Source organism: Stenella coeruleoalba, assembly GCF_951394435.1.
Source record: "Stenella coeruleoalba genome assembly, chromosome: 1".
Classification (NCBI taxonomy): Eukaryota; Metazoa; Chordata; class Mammalia; order Artiodactyla; family Delphinidae; genus Stenella; species Stenella coeruleoalba.
The window spans coordinates 173,055,948-173,078,475 of NC_137169.1; the positions used below are offsets into that span (position 1 = coordinate 173,055,948).

The window sequence follows — 22,528 nt, forward strand, 5'->3', positions numbered from 1 at the left end:
GGAAGTTCTGTCTTATAAAGAAATCTCAGGGGCCAGATGGATGGAGGAAGCTGGAGGCCTAGAGAAAAATAGTGGGAGTTGGAGTACTAGCTTCTGGAACCTGCTAATGAGGGGCCACGCAGAGAAAAGATACAAAAGCACTAAACATGAACTCTCAGTGGGTTTTCCTCTATACAAAGACTCTGTGTGTGTGTGCATTTTAAACACTGCATTTCAGAAAGTACCTGAAAACGAGAAAAAGTAAATACTTTAACTAGAATTAGGAGACTTTTGGGGGGTACACACACATTTAAAAATAAGAACACGTTCAGCTATAACATAAATAACGAGTAATCATTCCAGCTTCTGGGGAGTGTCCCATACGATATACTCTCTGAGAAAACAATCTCATTTGATGTTGTACAAATTTGTGTGATTTCCTAAGTAGTATTAACACAAGTAGGACACCACCTCCTTCAAATATAAAGGAATAGTATCTTCTATCTTCAGAGAGATGGTGATTAGCTGAGCCACATTTATTCTACCAGAATTTCTGGATGCTAGCAATGGCAAGGCCCAAGCTACGCAATGCAACTGTTGACTTGGGCCCACCGGTATCATGATTACGTGAGGTCAACATAATTACAATTACCTGTCCATGGAGATTATTAGAATTATTAGTATTTTGTTAGAATTATTTAGTAGTGATGAAATTGGCATGGGAAGTCTCAACTTCATGGAAATTCTTTCTATAAATTAAAATATAACCATGTACCTCATTTTATATCAAGTAAATGTTAAGTGGAGCAAATCAGTTGTAAAGCATTGAGTATTTTTCACATAGTTGTTTCACAAGGTAGATTGGAAACATTTAAAATAATCTTTAAAAAGTAAACAGAGTTTTAAGAAATTGCTCAGAACAGATTTGTTTACCAACAAACCTAGAACCAAGTCTTTAAGTTACTATGTCAGGAATTAAAAGAAACAAGCTACATTCACAGAAAGATAGACAAGATGAAAAGACAGAGGGCTACATACCAGATGAAGGAACAAGATGAAACCCCAGAAAAACAACTAAATGAAGTGGAGATAGGCAACCTTCCAGAAAAAGAATTCAGAATAATGATAGTGAAGATGATCCAGGACCTTGGAAAAACAATGGAGGCAAAGACTGAGAAGATGCAAGAAATGTTTAACAAAGACCTAGAAGAATTAAAGAACAAACAAACAGAGATGAACAATACAATAACTGAAATGAAAACTACACTAGAAGGAATCAATAGCAGAAAAACGGAGGCAGAAGAACGGATAAGTGACCTGGAAGACAGAATGGTGGAATTCACTGCTGTGGAACAGAATAAAGAAAAACAAATGAAAAGAAATGAAGACAGCCTAAGAGACCTCAGGGACAACATTAAACACAACAACATTCACATTATAGGGGTCCCAGAAGGAGAAGAGAGAGAGAAAGGACCTGAGAAAATATTTGAAGAGATTATAGTCGAAAACTTCCCTAACATGGGAAAGGGAATAGCCACATAAGTCCAGAAACGCAGCGATCCCCATACAGGATAAACCCAAGGAGAAACACACCAAGACACATAGTAATCAAACTGGCAAAAATTAAAGACAAAGAAAAATTATTGAAAGCAGAAAGGGAAAAACAAAAAGTAACATACAAGGGAACTCACATAAGGTTAACAGCTGATTTCTCAACAGAAACTCTACAAGCCAGAAGGGAGTGTCATGATATACTTAAAGTGATGAAAGGGAAGAACCTACAACCAAGATAACTCTACCCAGCAAGGATCTCATTCAGATTTGATGGAGAAATCAAAAGCTTTACAGTCAAGCAAAAGCTAAGAGAATTCAGCACCAGCAAACCTCCTGTACAACAAATACTAAAGGAACTTCTCTAAGTGCGAAACACAAGAGAAGAAAAGGACCTACCAAAAAAACCCCAAAACAATTAAGAAAATGGTCATAGGAAAATACATATCGATAATTACCTTAAGCGTGAATGGATTAAACGCTCCAACAGGCTTGCTGAATGGATACAAAAACAAGACCCATATATATGCTGTCTACCAGAGACCCATTTCAGACCTAGGGACACATACAGACTGAAAGTGAGGGGATGGAAAAAGATATTCCATGCAAATGGAAATCAAAAAAAGCTAGAGTAGCTATACTCATATCAGATAAAATAGACTTTAAAATAAACAATGTTACAAGAGACAAGGAAGGACACTACATAATGATCAATGGATCAATCCAAGAAGATACAACAATTATAAATATATATGCACCCAACACAGGAGCACCTCAATACATAAGGCAACTGCTAACAGCTATAAAAGAGGAAATCGATAGTAACACAGTAATAGTAGGGGACTTTAGCACCTCACTTACACCAATGGACAGATCATCCAAAATGAAAATAAATAAGGAAACAGAAGCTTTAAATGACACAATAGACCAGATAGATTTAATTGATATTTATAGAACATTCCATCCAAAAACAGCAGATTACACTTTCTTCTCAAGGGCACAAGGAACATTCTCCAGGATAGATCACATCGGGTCACAAATCAAGCCTCAGTAAATTTAAGAAAATTGAAATTATGTCAAGCATCTTTTCTGACCACAACACTATGAGATTAGAAATGAATTACAGGGAAAAAAAATGTGAAAAACACAAACACAAGGAAGCTAAACAATACGTTACTAAATAACCAAGAGATCACTGAAGAAATCAAACAGGAAATCGAAAAATACCTAGAGACAAATGACAATGAAAACACGACGATCCAAAACCTATGGAATGCAGCAAAAGCAGTTCTAAGAGGGATGTTTATAGCTATATAAGCCTACCTCGAGAAACAAGAAAAATCTCAAATAACAATCTAACGTTACACCTAAAGGAACTAGAGAAAGAAGAACAAACAAAACCCAAAGTTAGTGGAAGGAAAGAAATCATAAAGATCAGAGCAGAAATAAATGAAATAGAAACAAACAAAACAATAGCAAAGATCAATAAAAGTAAAAGCTGGTTCTTTGAGAAGATAAACAAAATTGATAAACCATCAGCCAGATTCATCAAGAAAAAGAGGGAGAGGACTCAAATCAATAAAATTAGAAATGAAAAAGGAGAAGTTACAACAGACACTGCAGAAATACAAAGCATCCTAAGACACTACTACAAGCAACTCTATGCCAGTAAAATGGACAACATGGTAAAAAATGGACAAATTCTTAGAAATGTATAACCTTCCAAGACTGAACAAGGAAGAAATAGAAAATGTGAACAGACCAATCATAGGTAATGAAATTGAAACTGTGATTAAAAAACTTCCAACAATAAAAGTCCAGGACCAGATGGCTTCACAGGTGAATTCTATCAAACATTTAGAGAAGAGCTAACACCCATCCTTCTCAAACTCTTCCAAAAAATTGCAGAGGAAGGAACACTCCCAAACTCATTCTATGAGGCCACCATCACCCTGATACTAAAACCAGACCAAGATACTACAAAAAAAGAAAATTACAGACCAATATCACTGATGAATATCGATGCAAAAATCCTCAACAAAATACTAGCAAACAGAATCCAACAACAGATTAAAAGGATCATACACCATGATCAAGTGGGATTTATCCCAGGGATGCAAGGATTCTTCAATATATGCAAATCAATCAATGTGATACACCATATTAACAAATTGAAGAATAAAAACCATATGATCATCTCAATAGATGCAGAGAAAGCTTCTGACAAAGTTCAACACCCATTTATGAGAAAAACTCTCCAGAAAGTGGGCACAGAGGGAACCTACCTCAACATAATAAAGGCCATATATGACAAACCCACAGCAAACATCATTCTCAATGGTGAAAAACTGAAAGCATTTCCTTTAAGATCAGGAATGAGACAAGGATGTCCACTCTCACCACTATTATTCAATATAGTTTTGGAAGTCCTAGCCATGCCAATCAGAGAAGAAAAAGAAATAAAAGGAATACAAATTGGAAAAGAAGAAGTAAAACTGTCACTGTCTGCAGATGACATGATACTATACATAGAGAATCCTAAAAATGCCACCAGAAAACTACTAGAGCTAATCAATGAATTTGGTAAAGCTGTAGGGTACAAAATTAATGCACAGAAATCTCTTGCATTCCTATACACTAATGATGAAAAAATCTGAAACAGAAATTATGGAAACACTCCCATTTACCACTACAACAAAAAGAATAAAATACCTAGGAATAAACCTACCTAGGGAGACAAAAGACCCGTATGCAGAAAACTATAAGACACTGATGAAAGAAATTAAAGATGATACCATCAGATGGAGAGATATACCATGTTCTTCGATTGGAAGAATCAATATAGTGAAAATGACTATACTACCCAAAGCAATCTACAGATTCAATGCAATCCCTATCAAATTACCTATGGCATTTTTTATGGAAGTAGAACAAATCATCTTAAAATTTGTATGGAGACACAAAAGACCCCAAATAGCCAAAGCAGTCTTGAGAGAAAAAAACGGAGCTGAAGGAATCAAACTCCCTGACTTCAGACTACACTACAAAGCTACAGTAATCAAGACAATATGCTATGGGCACAAAAACAGAAACATAGATCAATGGAAGAAGATAGAAAGCCCAGAGATAAACCCACGAACCTATGGTCAACTAATCTATGACAAAGGTGGCAAAGACATACAATGGAGAAAAGACAGTTTCCTCAATAAGTAGTGCTGGGAAAACTGGACAGCTACATGTAAAAGAATGAAATTAGAACACTCCCTAACACCATACACAAAAATAAACTCAAAATGGATTCGAGACCTAAATGTAAGACCAGACGCTATAAAATTCTTAGAGGAAAACATAGGAAGAACACTCTATGACATAAATCACAGCAAGATCTTTTTTGACCCACCTCCTAGAGTAATGGAAATAAAAACAAAAATAAACAAATGGGACCTAATGCAACTTCAAATTTTTGCACAGCAAAGGAAACCATAAACTAGACAAAAAGACAACCCTCAGAATGGGAGAAAATATTTGCAAACGAATGAACGGACAAAGGATTAATCTCCAAAATATATAAACAGCTCATGCAGCTCAATATTAAAGAAACAAACAACCCAATCCAAAAATGGGCAGATGACCTAAATAGACATTTCTCCAAAGAAGACATACAGATGGCCAAGAAGCACATGAAAAGCTGCTAACATCACTAATTAATAGAGAAATGTGAATCAAAACTACAATGAGGTATCACCTCACACCAGTTAGAATGGGCATTATCAGAAAATCTACAAACAACAAATGCTGGAGAGGGTGTGGAGAAAAGGGAACCCTCTTGCACTGTTGGTGGGAATGTAAATTGATACAGCCACTATGGAGAACAGTATGGAGGTTCCTCAAAGAACTAAAAATGGAATTACCATATGACCTGGCAATCCCACTACTGGGCATATACCCAGAGAAAACCGTAATTCAAAAAGACACATGCACCCCAATGTTCATTGCAGCACTATTTACAATAGCCAGGCCATGGAAGCAACATAAATGCCCATCGACAGACGAATGCATAAAGAAGTTGTGGTACATATATACAATGGAGTATTACTCAGCCATAAAAAGGAATGAAATTGAGTCATTTGTTGAGACGTGGAGGGATCTAGAGACTGTCATACAGAGTGAAGTAAGTCAGAAAGAGAAAAACAAATATTGTATATTAACGCATGTATGTGGAACCTAGAAAAATGGCACAGATGAACCAGTTTGCAGGGCAGAAGTTGAGACACAGATGTAGAGAACAAACGTATGGACATCGATGGGGGGAAAACTGGGGTGGGGGTGGGGATGGTGGTGTGCTGATTTGGGTGATTGGGATTGACATGTATACACTGATGTGTATAAAAGTGATGACTAATAAGAACCTGCAGTATAAAAAAACAAAGAAACAAAAAAATAACTAATACTAAACTTTCTTTGGGTTATTTGTATGGAAATACGTTAATATAAATGTTTCAGACATTACATGAAATTTCTAAAAATCTTATATGTTCTGGTATAATGTTATAAGTCATAATTCTAGTTATTACTTTAAAATGTATATCTCAGAAATAACTAAATTTCCTTGTCAATTGCATCATTATGAACTTTCATCAAATCTTTAACCGTGATCATTTCTAAGTCTTTTGTCATTTACAGACAGTTCTGGGTGTACTCTGATGCTTTTGCAAAAATGTTCCTATAAAAAGGTTTCGTCTTCAAGGAATTCATGGAGAAGACTCTGACAAGTACAGGTTTCTGGTAACTGATTTTACTGCTGAACTGAATGAGTAAGCATTTTCAGAACTCTAACAGAAAACTGATGAATTCATAAAAGTGCTAACAAAAGATCAAGATGAAAAAAGAATTAATTACATGGGACTGAGTGAACTGATGAGGATGATTATATTATTTGTGACTTTCTGTTTGAATAAAAAAAAATCCCACAAGGACTCAGAGGCAAAAAATATACAAATCAGTTTTCACTGCAAAGTAAAGGAGCTGCTACAGTGGAGGATTACTGGACTGAATGTCAATATTATGACACAGTATGCGTGTGTTTCGTGTTTGGTAATTGCAGTCGTTGTTGCTTTTGTTGTGGTCATCCATTTACAATGCTTGGTGTCAGTTTATCTTTGTAAAAATAAAATAGAGAGTGTGTGTGTGAGTTGTGGAAAAAAATTAAAAAAACAAGCTATAATGTTATAAATCACACTGAGAATTATAAGTTAAGGATGTTTTCCACAAGATGATGTATCTCCAGATTTTTCTAATTTCTAAGATGCCGAAAACTTAGGACAGGGTAGGTTATGCTGCAGTAAAAAACAACCCCTGATATCAGTAGTTTAATAATATACAAGTTTATGTCTTACACCTTCTGCATGTCCAGTGCAGGCTGGCAGGAGAGCTCTGCTCATCCTCATCACTCAGGGACTCAGGTCAGTGGAGGCCACGTGTTTACATGTGCTCTCATAATCACCGCGGCAGGGGAGGGGAGGATAGAGTTGAGCAAGGTTAAGTGCTCATATATACTCAGCCAAAGCATGTCACAGGACCACAGTAATCAAGAGACTGGAGAAAGTACAATCCCACTTTTTTTTTTTTCGGTATGCAGGCCTCTCACTGCTGTGGCCTCTCCCGTTGCGGAGCACAGGCTCCGGACGCGCAGGCCCAGCGGCCATGGCTCACGGGCCCAGGCGCTCCGCGGCATGTGGGATCCTCCCAGATCGGGGAACGAACCCATGTCCCCTGCACTGGCAGGCGGACTCTCAATCACTGCGCCACCAGGGAAGCACAATCCTACTTTTTTGATTAGAAGGAGCAGAACTGGAATATTTACAAATAGCCCTAATGATGACCATAATGCTAATTTTTTTGAAAAGTATATTTTCTTAATCAAGAACTACCTAACATTAACCATTGTGATCTTCCTTTCTCAACAGTCTCATGTGCAAATCCATCAAGTATCTTATTTGTACTAAACATGGAAAACAATTATTGAAACTTCTTGAAATTACTGAAAGGGCCACAATGCCATGCAGAGTTTAGATTTCAAAACAAAGCTGAAAGTAGTTGGTTAGCTGACATTAATAAATTATGTTAAATGCCACCTAGACACAGTAAGACAGAATGGAGACAAAAATCTGTGGTTTATTCCCCCACTCGGAAAATTGCACCGACACCCACACCTACACGTCTCTTGATTTTTCCATTTTTCACTTCTCCTCTCCACCCATCAAATAAAACAAAACACAGGAATGTGAATCATAATCATTGTGATCCATAATAAGAAGACCAAAGATTTTAAGAGTCCAACTATCAATGGATTATGGTCCCTAAAAGATTGCATTTAAGAGCTGACTAGCCCCAAATAAACATGATTTATGCTAGATTTTTCTGGTAGGTAAAAACATAGGCAGAAAAATCAAAGTTAACAAAATCTTAGAACAAAGAACTGTATCATCCATCACGCCTTTAATATTTTAACAAATAAAAAGCCATCATTTGTGCAGAATTCCTAACCTTTTCCTGTGGTAAACCAAAATCTTGCAGGTTTTCCTAAGTTGAGAAACTGTAAATGTCAAAGCTAAAAACAAAAACTTTAAATGATCCAGTTTTTCCTACAGGCATGAGCTTTTTTCTTGCATTCACTGTGCTAAGCCAGCCCAAAATCAGACTCCAGCCTTCCTGATCTAGCTGGACATACCCACAACTCTAATTCCAAATATGTCAGTGTCCAGAAAACCTGGTGTATTAACTTCCTATTGCTGCTATAGAAAATGAACACAAATTTAGTGGCTTAAAAGAGCACAAATTTATGATCTTACATTTCTGGAGGGCAAGAGTCTAAAACAGTTCACAGAGCTGCCTTCCTTCTGAGGCTCTAGGAAACAACCTGTTTCCTTTCCTCTTCCAGCTCCTAGACTTCACCTACATTCCTGGGCTCATGGTCCCTTCCTCCATCTTCAAAGCAGCAGTGAAGCATCATCTCTCCTCTATGACCTCTGCTTCTTATACCTTCTTTTTCTAACTCTGACACTCCTGCCTTACTCTTTTTTTTTTTTTTTTTTTTTTTTTTTTGCGGTACGCGGACCTCTCACTGCTGTGGCCTCTCCGGTTCCGGAGCACAGGCTCTGGACGCGCAGGCTCAGTGGCCATGGCTCACGGGCCCAGCCGTTCCGCGGCACGTGGGATCTTCCCGGACCGGGGCACAAACCCGTGTCCCCTGCATCGGCAGGCGGACTCTCAACCACTGCGCCACCAGGGAAGCCCTCCTGCCTTACTCTTATAAGGATCCTTGTGATTATATTGGGCCTACTCAAATAATTCAAAATAATTTTTACAGGTCAAGATCCTTAATCTCTTTTCCCATGAAGGTAATATATTTACAGGTTCCATGGATTAGGATGCGGACGTCTTTGTGGGGAGGTATTATGCAGCCTACCACTGTTCCCCGTGGCTCCAAAGATTCACACCCATCCCACATGCAAAATACATTCACTCCATCCCTAGGTACCTAAGTCTCAGCCCATTACAGTATCAACTCAAGTCTCAAGTCTTACTTAAATTTCATCAGCTTAAAAGTCCCATTATGTAATTATCTCATTACCTAAATGATCTAAATTACATATGGATGAGACTCTGGGTATAACCTATCCTAGGGCAGAATTCCTTTCCATCTGTGAACCTGTGGAACTCAGAACAAGGTATCTGATCATAAAATATGTGGTGGGACAGACATAAAGTTACAGCTACAGGCGGTCCTATTCAAAAAGGAAGAAAATGGAAGGGAAAAGGGAGTCATCAGTCCCAAGCAATGTCAAAATCCAACTGTGCGAACTTCATCAGGTTTCAAGGCCTTGGAATAATCCTCTGTGGTTTAAGACTCTGCCCTCTGGGCCTGTGGCTCCATCTTTGTAGTCTTTCTTCCTTTTTCTTGAAGGGTAGCACGGGTTTGCAGCTGAGTTGTTTTATCAGATTGTTTCCTGCCTACAGAAGTTTGGGAGTGCAACAACCTTCTTTCATTTCACCCTCTCTCTGTTCTTTTCAGTTCAAAGAAGCAGTATTTCTGTTGGTATAACTTCCTTGAGATCCTCATGGGTCTCCTGTGTATGCCATGGGTATTCACTCCATAGCACAGGATGTTCCTCCACAGATCTTTCCTGAATAATCCTATCTCTATTCCTGGCTTCTGCTGAGATGGCTGAGGGAATTCATGCCTAAATCACATGCCTAATCTATTCAAAGAGACATCTGTGTGATTAAATGCTCTGACTTTTTAATCCTTTCCAGAAACTAGCAACATATTGTTCAGCTACACTCTTGGTTTTCTTTCCAGAGCATGCTTTCCAGAGAGTGAATCTCTTAGCTTTAGTGTCTTTTGCAATCTGGGTAGGCTGAGAATTTCCCAAATCATCAAGTCCTGGTTCCTTTTTGATTAAGGAACAGCTCTTCCCTCAATTTACCTCTTTTCTTTTGCATTTTACTATAAGCAGCAAGAAGAAACTAGGCTGTGACTTGAACACTCTGCTTGGAAATCTTAGCTAAATAATCAAGTTCCCTGTTTATAAATTCTGCTTGCCACAATGCTGTAGGACACAATTCAGCTAAGCTTTTTGCTAGTATATGACAGTGGTCCCCTTTTCTCCAGTTTCAAATAACATCTTCTTTATTTCCTTCTAAACCCTCACCAGCAGATTCTTTTTATTTTTATTTTTTTTTGCGGTACGCAGGCCTCTCACTGCTGTGGCCTCTCCCGTTGTGGAGCACAGGCTCCGGACGCGCAGGCCCAGTGGCCATGGCTCACGGGCCCAGCCGCTCCGCGGCATGTGGGATCTTCCCGGACCGGGGCACGAAGCCATGTCCCCTGCATCGGCAGGCGGACTCTCAACCACTGCACCACCAGGGAAGCCCTGCGGCAGATTCTTGAATAACCATATTTCTACTAGCTGTTCCGTGCAATCTCGGCTTTTTCTATTATGCTCTTTAAAATTCTTCTAGTCTCTGTCCACTACCCAATTTCATAGTCACTTCCACATTTTTAGGTATTTATTACAGCACTGCCATGTTTCAAGGTAACAAAATCTATATTGGTTTCCTACTGCTGCTTAACAAATTACCACAGACTTTTAGATTAAAACATAAATTTGGAGGTCAAAAGTCTAAAATCGGTGTTCAAGTCTTTCTTCCTTCTGGAGGCTCTAGGAGAGTATTTGCTTTCCAACTTCTAGAGGCTGCTTACCTTGACTCATGGCTCCTTGATCCATTTTCAAAGTCAGCAGCTTAGCATCTCTCTTCTCTGACCTCTGCTTCCATCCTTATATCTTCTTTTTCTAATGCTTATCCTCCTGCATCCCTCTTTAAGGATCCTTGGGATAATCCAGGATAATCTCTTCACGTCAAGATCCTTAGTTTTATCAAAGTTCCTTTTCCCATGTAGGGGAACATATTCACAGGTTCCAGGGATTAGGGCGTGGCCAAATTGGGAGGTGTGGGGGGGGTCATTATTCAGCCTGTCACATCTGCAAAACTCAGTCAGTCATCTCAGGCCAAACAAATATCAAAACCCAGGTTCATGGCTCACAATGAAAAGTCAAACAGGGATAGAAACATATATTAAAAAATACTAGTAGAAAACTATAGTGGAGAAACCCAATGGCCCATTCTTCACTAAATCACTATTTAATGGTACCTATGTGCCAGGCTGTACTAGAGAATCAAAGGTATGATCTTCACCTACTAAAAACAAAGTGAACAGACATTTAAAAAAATAGAAGTTAAAAAGAAGATACAAGTATGCGTGGTGGAAGCACTTGCAATGACACAACCCGGAGGAGGAGATCAGGGAAGCTTCCTGCAGACGGAAAGGCAGGACTGGGTCTTGAAGAACGCATACCTGGCAGGGAGAGAAGAGAACCAGGCATGTATAGCTGTATGGAGCCCGGGAGATCCACAGAGAGCATGGGGTGCCAGGAAGCTGTGTGAAAGATAGGGTGGTGAGGTGGGCACAGGCTGACCCGTGAACGGTTCATGTTGGGCATTTAGATTTTCCTTTGACATAAGGTGGAACTACTGCAGGAGTTTATGAAGCTTCTGTCACGTCAGAATTGTGTTTCAAAGATGGAATCAGAGAGGGCTCGGGGGGTGGGGGAAAATAGGGGAAGAGGATTAAGAGGTACAAACTACTAGGCGTAAAATAAGATACAAGGGTATAATGTACAGCACAGGGAATATAGCCGATATTTTATAATAGCTTTACATAGAGTATAATCTATAAAAATATTGAATCACTATGTCATACACCTGAAACTAATATAATATTGTAAATCAACTATACTCCATTGAAAAAAAGATGGGATCAGAGAGCTGCTCAGGAAGCTGTCCCTGTAAGTCAGAAGAGATTCTCTGAGAAGCTAGCAAGACAACAGGGGACAGCACAGCAGATAACAAGAGTATGGGTTCTGCAGTCGGACTTCCTCTTCACTTTCTACTTGTGTCACCTTGAGCAGATTATGTAACCTCTGTGCTTCAGTTTCCTTACCTATGAAATGGGGATAAATGTTGTACCTACTTCACTGGGTTGCCTGTTGTATAGAAAGTGCATACCAAATGCTAGCTAGCTAGTGCATACCAAATGCTAGTGTTGATAAGATAGCTAATTACTCTGGGAATTAGAGACCAGGGAACAGATTTGAGAGTTATCAAGAAAATTACTGAGTGTCCACTATGTACTAGGCATCTTGCTAAGCTTTGAGGGTAACAACAAGAAAAGACCAATGAGATCCCTGCCCTCAGGAAGCAACTGCAAATATCTGAGAAAAAACTCCAAATGCAAAATGATAATATAAGAATAGAGAAGACTTGAGGTTAACTGAGTGTATACAGGAGATGGAAGAGGAAAAGTATAGTGAAAGATGACAGCCAGATTTTTGGCTTCGCTGACAGCAGGAAATGGTGGTGACTAAATGGGAAATAAAGGAGGTTTAGGGTTACTGATTAAAAGGGTGAAATATGGATATAAACAAGTGCTTTTACTTTCTTGCTACAAATGCATAATGGGTAGGTTGACATTTCAAGTAAAGGTATCTTTTTGGGCAAGCAACGGAAAGCTGACACGTCTGTTAATGCAGAAATGATCTGGGCAGTGGTGCGTTTTTCTGGAAGGGAATGAGACGGAAGCTTGAGGGCCTGTTCCTAGATGTCCTAAAGAATCAGAATAAATGAGGAAACAATGCTGTCTTTCTGAATGGGTATATTAGAATGCAATTATTTTTTAGATAAATCCTTTACTTATTACACGTAGTCTATCCATGTGGATCCTAAGCGACATTCACGTAGGAGCAAAGGCAGATGAGAGTGGGGTCACATCTGTATCAGAGGGATGGCAGAGAAGTACTACAGACGGACAGAACACCTGTCTGAAGGCCCAGAATTTACTGGCTTACTTCACAGGGGTGAATCTGACCTCAGACCGAAAGGGATCTAGGTGGTCAAGCAATGCTCCCTCTCTCCCTGGCTCTCATCTCTGCTTATCACCTTGGTTTCATTTTTCAAGACCCTATGGCACTCTGTAATGACCTATATGAGAAAAGAATCTTAAAAAGAGTAGATATATGTATATGTATACCTGATTCACTCTGCTCTACAGCAGAAACTAACACAGCATTGTAAATCAACTATACTCCAATAAAAATTAAAAAGAAGAAAGACCCTATGGCAACCCCAGATTCAATCCTTCCAACTCTGTGACCCAACAGGCAAGAGGGACCCCTGTTAGCTCCAGTTACAAGGATCCCAAGGAAACACTGCTGAGCCTGCCTTTCCTGGCTGCCGACCACTAGGAAAGTGGGGTGGGGTCTCTTAGCAGGAGTCAGGGGGCTTGCTGGGGGAAGAGAAGCAATAGAGACCACAACATCTTTTACTCTTCTGCCTATGAACTCTTTGTATGAATTTCTTTAGAATTTCAATAGAAATTCTCTGTTGCATGTATTATGACTTTTTTTGGTTTGTTTTTTGTGGTATGCAGGCCTCTCACTGTTTTGGCCTTTATGACTTTTTTAAAGTATGCTTAAAAAAATCTTTTTATGTTTTCACATACAGATGTTTTAAGTTTCTGATTGGTGGAAAAGAACTGATTTCTTTTTTTCATTTATTATCTCTTCCTTCACTTCTATGATGAATCCTGGCTAATTCTAAATTTAGCTCCCAGCCCATACACTCTCTCCTTTACCCTTCTGTAACCTCTTTCCACCAGAAGTCAGAGGAAATGAGGGCAAGTCGTTGTTTCAATAGTACCCCCAGCTGTCTTGCTACTACAAGCATTAGTTCTGCCATGGTACGATTATTTTACAATGTGGACACAGTCACTAGATTTTTATACAGAGACTTGACAGTCAATAATCAAAGCTGGTGTTGTTCCATTAATTGACGTACTTTTAGCCCAGAGCTAGGAAAAGAATGATTGGTCGCAGCTAGCATCTGGATTGAAAAAGCTCTTTAAAATTGAAATATAGTACTTAGGGCAATGAAGAGTAATAAGCACATCCTTTTTTTTTTTTTTTCCTTTTGGAGAAATGTGCCGCTAGAAATATCTTCATTCTAAATGTCACAAATAGAATTGATCCTGAGATGCTTTAAAAAGGAGTGTGTTTGACCATGACTGTCTTTATTTGCTTATCTTCTCAGTCTTTCGGAAGCTTTCTAGAGAAGCTCTCATTTTGATCCTTCTCCACATTTGCCCTCAACTTGGGTGTCCATTCCCATCAAACGTCAGAGCCAAGCACCTTGCTATTGACGTGGGACCATGATGGGACTGGGCCCCCTTCGGCAGCCTGCCACCAAGCTGGGGAGAAAAGGTAAGAACAAGCGACCTATGTCCCCAGCTGCTGTCATTTCATATCTCTCTGAGGTTCTTTTATTATGAGGCTTTCAAATTAGGGTTTATTAGTGGTGCAATAAGCCTTAGTTTACTAAGTCTACCTTATGTAAAATGGTTTCTGAGTGTTCGATCTATTTTCTCCATTCTTCTTACTCTCTAGATCCTCCTACGCAAATAAGTCTTTTTTAAAAAAAAAAATTTTTTTTTTTTTTGGCCGTGCTGCATGCGGGATCTTAGTTCCCCAACCAGGAATCGAACTCACCCCCCTTGCAGTGGAAGCGCAGAGTCTTAACCACTGGACCACCAGGGAAGTCCCACAAATAAGTCTTAAGAGCCAGTTTGCTTGTTCCCTCATTCTTAGCCTCTTATTTAGGTGAAAATCTTTCCCTATCTGAGTATTAGGGAAAAAAAGGTAACTGGCAACGGGAGAAAAATATGTTAAAATACATGTTTAAGAGCTTTAATGAACAACACAGGCCTAAATACAAGGTGATCTCCGTTCTTCCAAATAAAATATCCTCAGAAATGTGTCTTGGAAGCTTAAATTTATAATCTTTTAGGTATGTGGTTGGAACCTTCAGGTGACTACTTGTAATATATAATTTATTAATTCGGCTACACATATATATTTAAAATCACATACTGTGTAAAAAACCATATTAATTTAGAAATACTACTTTTTTCACACTAATATCTCAGGAATTAATTTAAACTTTTCAGGTGCATTGGACATCGGTGTTTTCACAATCAGAGTCACTAACTTTTTGAGTCTTCTAATGTTTCCATCTTCACTTCTAATTTGTTTGAAATAAAATGCATTTTGAATTTTTGTATGCTGTTGCCTTGGAAATTTAATTCCAAGCCATAAATAAACATTTAGGAGTGGTGATCTCCACATTGTTCACCACTTACTGCATGGTTCTTTCAAAATCACTGTTAAAAGGTTGTTTACAATGACACAGTGATTTTTTTTCTCACTTAGAAGCAAAACTGATTCTGTCAGAAGATCTCTAAAAGCATCTAAAGTGATCCCTAACTAATAAAGTCAAGTGTTTTAGGCTAATATGTCTCTTTCAAACTTGGCGTTTACAACAACAAGAGAGCCCTGTACCACGTGACTCAAATACAAGGTGGCATCACTTTTCTGAAGGATAATTTAAAAAACAAAACAACCAACCCTGTTTGTACCCTGGCATATACCACAGCACTGTGGAAACACCATGTGAAGGCGATTTAAAGGATATCTTTGACCAAAATCCAAGGTTTCCTGCATTAAAGACTTTATGGGATACTGACATAAAATCTCAAATGTGAACCGATATTTTATAAGTTGCCCAAGGTCAGAGTGTTATTGGCTGAAAGGGGATAAGAACTCCGCGTATACATCTTTCAATAAGTATTTCACATTCTTAAAAAAGCCAAATCTATATGAATTAAAGAAGGTGGGAGTAACAGTAGCTCATGCAACCTCAAACTTCCCCTTTATGTTCTAATACCTAAAGATGAGACACAGGCCTGGAAGGCACATACAATTTTAAAGACATAGGCAAGAACCTTGGCAATCCTCCCACGGCCGGCCATGAGTGAGAAACAGCATCTGCACCTCCCAGACCAAAGCAAGTCAAGGCCAGGCAAGTAATGAGAGGGGAGGGAGGCCTTAAGTAAACAAGAGGGAACAGAGGGAGCAGGTACCACTGGTAAGAACAGTCATCAGTGAGTGCCTGTCCAAAGGCACTCAAACATAACTTTTTAAAAATGGTTATTTACGCGCATAATACACACATCCAGTGGTATGCTGGAGCTGGCTCTTACTAGGGAGTGCCAACTGTTAAATATTCAGGAATTCTGTGAGTGAACTGCTGGTGGTTTGAAATCAGCCTTTGTGGGTGTATTTACACTATGGAAATTCACAAATGGTATAAATCAGGACTTTTTTCACCCAGAGACCTGGTTTACCAGCACTGTGTGTATGCATGTGTGTGTATTTTCCCCCTAAAATAAATACACTTTATATGTGGTCAAGAGGAAACCCCAATCCAGGGGAATGTTTTAGACGGACCAGACTGGAGTGTCATCATGTTACTTTTTAAAAATTGGGTTAAGAGGACCTAAATTCTTGGCTTTCTTAGGACAATGCCATGGCCCTCTCCACAGCATACGACCTCTTCCTGCACTGATGGCAGTGAGATCCTTCTCCATCCCTATCTCCCTGTTCTGTCACCTTGGGTCCCAATCTCCAATTACCACCTAAGCAAGACCCGTTTCTATCATCATGTCTTGTAGAAAGCTCTACTTGCCCTCCCCCAAATCAGGCAGCTGTCTATTCAGGAATTTTCTCTGAGAGAACACTTTAACCTGGATATGAATTAGTGTTCTCTGTTTAACCTTCTAAAGAAAAGTTCAGCTCCAACGAAATGTGAGGCGAATAACAGAATTCAGCTAATGCATGTACAATAGGACATTCAATCCTGCTCTAGAAAATTCTCACACTTCCATTCAATGACTGAGGAGGATGGAAATGCGAGACAAGTGGCAATGGGAACTGCTGCTTCCCTGTCCAAATGAATGAACCACCACCTAGTCTTCTGCTTCTGTGTCTTCCAGACAACTCCAAATCTATCTGGAGACCATGAACAGGAGCTGCAGAAGCAAGTCAAGTTGCATGGTATACTGCAACAGCCTTGTGAAGAAAGGCCAAAGGCCAAAGAAAACACCATGACGACACCCTCACCCTTCTGGGTGGAAGCACTTCCTCTCCCAGTGTTGCTGGCACAGACTTCTGTGATGGCGCCTTGGCTTACCTGTTCACACATCTCTTCTTACCACACGAGTTCTAAATGCTTCAACCTAATAGAATGTAAGCCCCTTGCTAGTGTCTTGTCTATCCCTGCATGCAGTAAGCGACAGTGGTAGGTGTTCAATAAAGGTCTGTTTTTTTTTGTTTGTTTGTTTGTTTTGTTTTTTTGTTTTTGCGGTACGCAGGCCTCTCACTGTTGTGGCCTCTCCCGTTGGGGAGCGCAGGCTCCGGACGCGCAGGCTCAGCGGCCATGGCTCACGGGCCTAGCTGCTCCATGGCATGTGGGATCTTCCCAGACCGGGGCACGAACCCGTGTCCCCTGCATCAGCAGGCGGACTCTCAACCACTGCGCCACCAGGGAAGCCCTAAAGGTCTGTTTTAGGAAAGAATGAATGAACATTTGTCCTCCTTTACTTGCGTGCTACACTGTTTCGCAACATTAATCCCACTCAGAATATGAGGCTGGGCCCTGAAAAGACAGGAGGATCTCAGAAATGAACTTTGGAGCGGGGGCATGGGGCTGGGGGGACCAAAGGGAAGAAGGAATGGTGCTTTTATTGTAGTTTTCACTAAAATTGTGGTTGGGGCCCCATGGGAGAAAAGAGCAAGGGATAACACCTGTCTGAGCACATGGGCATCATCACTTTTAAGAAGCTGAGTTATAAGAACCTCAGGAGTTTCAAAACAAATAGTTCATTACTTATTTCAAAGAAGGATAAAGAGCTTAACATACGTCATTTCACTCTAAATACCTTTGTAATATTTTCACCATAAACCTTTTGGGTACCAACACACGTCAGCTGTTACTCTCTTAATTATAATACTGATCATGTCACGTAAGACCTACAAAATGCACAGCAAACTAGAGTAGTCAAATTCATGGAGACAGAAAGCATAGGGTTGTTGCCAGGGGCTAGGGAGAGGGGAGAATGGGGAGTTAAGCGTTTAACAGGTACAGAGTTTCGGTTTTGCGAGATGAAAAAAGTTCTGGAAATAGATGATGGTGATGGTTGCACAAAAATGTGAGTGTATTTAATGTCACTGAACTGTCCACTTAAAAATAGTTAAAATAGCTAACTTTAAGTATCTTTTACCCAATTGAAAAAAATGCACAGCCAAGTTTGGAGGGAGTTCTCACCTCCAGCCGCCCCCAAACTTCTTTAAAAGATTTTCCTGTTTGCTTCATCAAATCTATTTTATGTTCTCTCCTTATTTTTATACACTTCAAAATCAACATTAAACAGAAAACAGATTTATGTACCAAGATCTGTTAAAATATTTCCTTGTACATTTATATAGTCTGCAATCTCAAAGGGCAACTGGTATGTCACATAATCCACTGAAAAACAATGAATCTGCCAGTTTGGCCGCACTGGGAGAAACTACACATCCTATAGAAGTTCAGCTATGCAGAAATTTTAACATTGTGTTATTTCACACATGCAGAACATTTTTTCTTTGGCCACACAGTGCAGCTTGTGGGATCTTAGTTTCCCGATGACCAGGGATCGAATCTGCACCCCCTGCAGTGGAAGTGAGGAGTCTAACCACTGGACCACCAGGGAAGTCCCACACACAGGCAGAACATTTTAAATGCCCTTGGACTTTGAGAACTCAGAGCAAACTAACTTTTTTTGTTTTTTTTTTTTTTTTTGCGGTACGCGGGCCTCTCACTGCTGTGGCCTCTCCCGTTGTGGAGCCCAGGCTCCGGACGCGCAGGCTCAGCAGCCATGGCTCACGGGCCTAGCCGCTCGGCGGCATGTGGGATCTTCCCGGACAGGGGCACGAACCCGTGTCCTCTGCATCGGCAGGCGGACTCTCAACCACTGCGCCACCAGGGAAGCCCCGAGAGCAAACTAACTTTGTGAAAGGCCTGTAGGTTTTGATTTGTTTATGATTCCAATGCCAGTCAACTTTAGGGGGAAACATATAACTTTCCAGGGAAAGGCAATAAAGCCAGACTAAAAACTGACAGCAGTTGAGAGGAACTAGAATGAATGTAATGATCTTACTGGGGAAGCACGAAACAGAGTTCAGAAAAGAGGTGCATGGTGAGGTTTGGAGAACTGGGTCTCTAGATGTGGCCATATCTTCAAAATCCAGACTGTGCCACGTACTGTCTGTAAATTCTGTACGTAAAAATTCTTAGAGCCTCAGTTACTTTCTCTGCAAAATGGGGTAACAGAATGTCTTTCATAAAGCATTAGTGTCCCATGAAATGAGATTAAATATGATAATGCAAGCATCTGGAACATGGTAGGTATTGGATCAGTTTTTATTACTTTTTATCTTCATGATTTAAAGTTATTTATTACTACAGATACATTTTTTTATAATTATAGTAGTATGCATGTACACTTCTGAAAAGTAACCAGGTCAGCCTCAAAGACTTGTTCTGAAACACTTTTTGGCCTGATACTGTGGGGTATTTGGGAGCAAGGAAGCCGTGTCTATAGGTGGTCTAATCTGTCCCCTTTACATTGGTGGTAACCATGGTCTAGAGAGATCAGAGGATTTCGTGAAGGTCATACTATTAGTGGCAGAATTAAAAACCTGTTCTTTAATCCAGGGTTTCTTCCTCTCTGCTGTGGAACTTCCACAAGTGGCAGAGTTACAAAAGCAGGTGAATGTTCAAATCATATCTTCTAATTCTGGAAGTAGGTGAAACAAGTGGAAGGTGACTTGCTCTGTCCTGTGATGGCTGAATGCGTAACGATGCCAGCTGCCAGTCACTGAGTGCCAGCTAGGTAGTAGGTATACCTGAGGACAAATCCAGGGGTACGCTTGGAACATGCTAGGATTGAAGCAATGAATGGATCCTAAAACCTAAACAAACATACCTAAGAGGCCTGAATGGCACGAGCAAATGATCTGCCTCATGTACACCCCACTACAATGCACCCGCGGGGGACTGTGGTCTGGGATCCCTGACTCTCTGTCCCAGTGCAGCGTGGGACGCTAGTCAGCCGACTGGAAGCCCCGTGCACACAGGCTGGGCATGTGGACTGTGGGCTTCAGGGATATGACAGGGCTTTTTAGCTCAATAACCTCCAAGGGCAGCGTCCTTGGATCTATTTACTTGGGCTGGTAGGGATCCCAGAGAAGGCGCATCTCATCTCATCTTGGAGAGTCTAAACCTCCTTGCCAGCACCCTGGGAGCCAGTATCTGGGGAAGACAACCAAGGACCTTGGCATTCAGAATGCAGACTTTCACTTAAAAGCCCTGATTTCATTTTGGCATCCTAGCCCTCAATACTGCCCGGCTGGAAGGAATGTAGAAGGGGACCTGGGAATCTGCTTTTTACACTGACTTTCAATGAATCCTCTTGTTTTCAGCCCCACTTTCCCCTCCATTTCCAGAGATATCTCTGCTAGCAATTCCTGAGCCTTTTGCTCATTCTACAGTGTAACTGGCTTTCTTGGGTTTGCTAAGTCAGTTTCCTGACTTAGCTTTCCATCTTACAGAATGTTGGTATTTTTTCCTGTTCTTAGTCATAGAGGATTATTGCTATTCTGTAGAGTTCTTTAACTGTTGCTTTATCAGTGTTTCAGAAGGAAATAATGGGTAACAGCTATGATCCACCTGTCCTACCTAGTCTAACGTAGGCATCTTGCATACATTGTCTAATTCGACAACTCTATGAAGTAGTTGTTATTATCATGCCCACTTAGAGGTGATGACTTGAGTTTCAGCAACTTGCCCAAGGACTCTCAGAGGGTTTGAACTCAGGTCTTTCTGATGTCAGGGCCCAAACTGTAGATCATGACCACATCCAAGCATTCATGGTGAAATAATGATAACAATGACCGTCGATCATCACTGAGCACTCATTAGGAGCTAGGTTTCCAAAGTGTTTGCATTAACTGTGGCAGCTCCCTGAGACGGGTACTATTACTATTAACTCATTTTACACAGGAGGAAAGTAAGTCATGGAGCGGTTAAGTAGCCTGCCCAAGATCACAAAACTCAGAGAGTCTGGCTCCAGAGGCTGTGTTCTTAACACTTACCAAAGGCAATTAAACATACTACGTCTACCTTGTGGATTTCTACGATCTGCTTTAGGAACCTCCCCCAGCTATGCTTTTCCTCTTTCCTAGATGACTGACTCCAAAAGAAAACAAAAATCTCTTTACATCAGCCAACCAAAGCAGAGACAATGAATAGAAGACAGCCACAGTTAAAGTAAAATCATTTTGAAAATATTTGCACAAGAAATTATTCTACTAGATTACACTACCCTCTGTTTATAGTTACCTTCAGACATTCAATTCAGGAATAATGTGAAGAATGCGCCAATATAACTAGACATGTGTAAAAGACATATACTTTTTAGACAGGACATGAGAACTAGAATTTGCTTCCTAGACTGACAGCCTAAAATTATATATGCTAGGGGGTGCTGCTGAACAAGTTTAGGGTTTGCGTCCATTTGGTGTTCTTAGATTTGCATGCAGTAGTGCTATGGGCTTGTAATTTCTAATTAAAGTCTGTTTAACCTCAGCCTGGTAACTGTTAACCAACACAATATTTCACTGCAGAAGAAATTTTAAAATAAGTTATATTCTTTATATGTACAGTTAGCTCTTATTCATGGCCGAAGCATTAATCACCCATTATTTTCTTTTCCATTTGTATGTCCAAGAACTCAATTAAAAGATAATGAGATGTAGGTGTTAAACCAAAAGAAGGTGGAAATGTCTCTAGGGCATTACGCATGGTGTAAAGACTTGTGTCTTGGGGTAGTTAATGGAATCTGTGAGCTAAAGGAAGCACAAGATCAAATTAGTGGAACCAAAACACTAGAAATCAGGAAATCTTAGTTCTAACTACCTTGGCGCCACAATTAAGCTAAATGAGCTAAATACTTGTTAAATAAATCATGATGCAGGAAATACACAGGATTAGGAAGGCTAGCAAGCACAGCAGTGCTTGTGCTGAACCGATACAATTTTGGCCACATGAGCTCAGGTCTAAAATAGAAAATGTGATGTAGTTAATTAAACACATAAAAGGCCAAAGAGCATGCAGAACCACCCCCAAAGGCCACACAATTAGGAATTAAGCATATGTATAGATAGATATCCTTCTCTGAACTTTCAGTTGTGGTCTAAAACATTATTTATTCTAGACTTGTGCCAAGTTCTACACAAAATAATTCTAGTAGTGGATGTTTAAATTTTTTTGAATGAATAACAATTATCTATTAACTCCAGCACATCACTCCCCCTTATGGAGTAAATGAATTGTTCTGATATTTTATGCAGCTGCTAGAGCAGTGCTAGGCAAAAGGAACCCAATG

General features: G+C 40.0%; 1 protein-coding gene across 3 annotated transcripts in view; it reads right to left on the reverse strand.

Moving 5' to 3' along the window:
• LOC307194867 (uncharacterized protein C1orf21) overlaps positions 1–22,528 on the reverse strand; it is a 225,083-nt gene that overhangs the window by 34,829 nt on the left and 167,726 nt on the right. Inside the window, exon 4 of one of the 3 annotated variants that reach the window (XM_079938244.1) lies at positions 19,743–19,988. The exons of the other annotated variants lie outside the window; for them this stretch is intronic. Within the exon in view, the coding sequence (XP_079794370.1) occupies positions 19,860–19,988 (129 nt within the window). The 3' untranslated portion in view covers positions 19,743–19,859. Of the gene's footprint in view, positions 1–19,742; positions 19,989–22,528 lie in introns of those variants that run through there. 3 annotated transcript variants of the gene reach the window in all.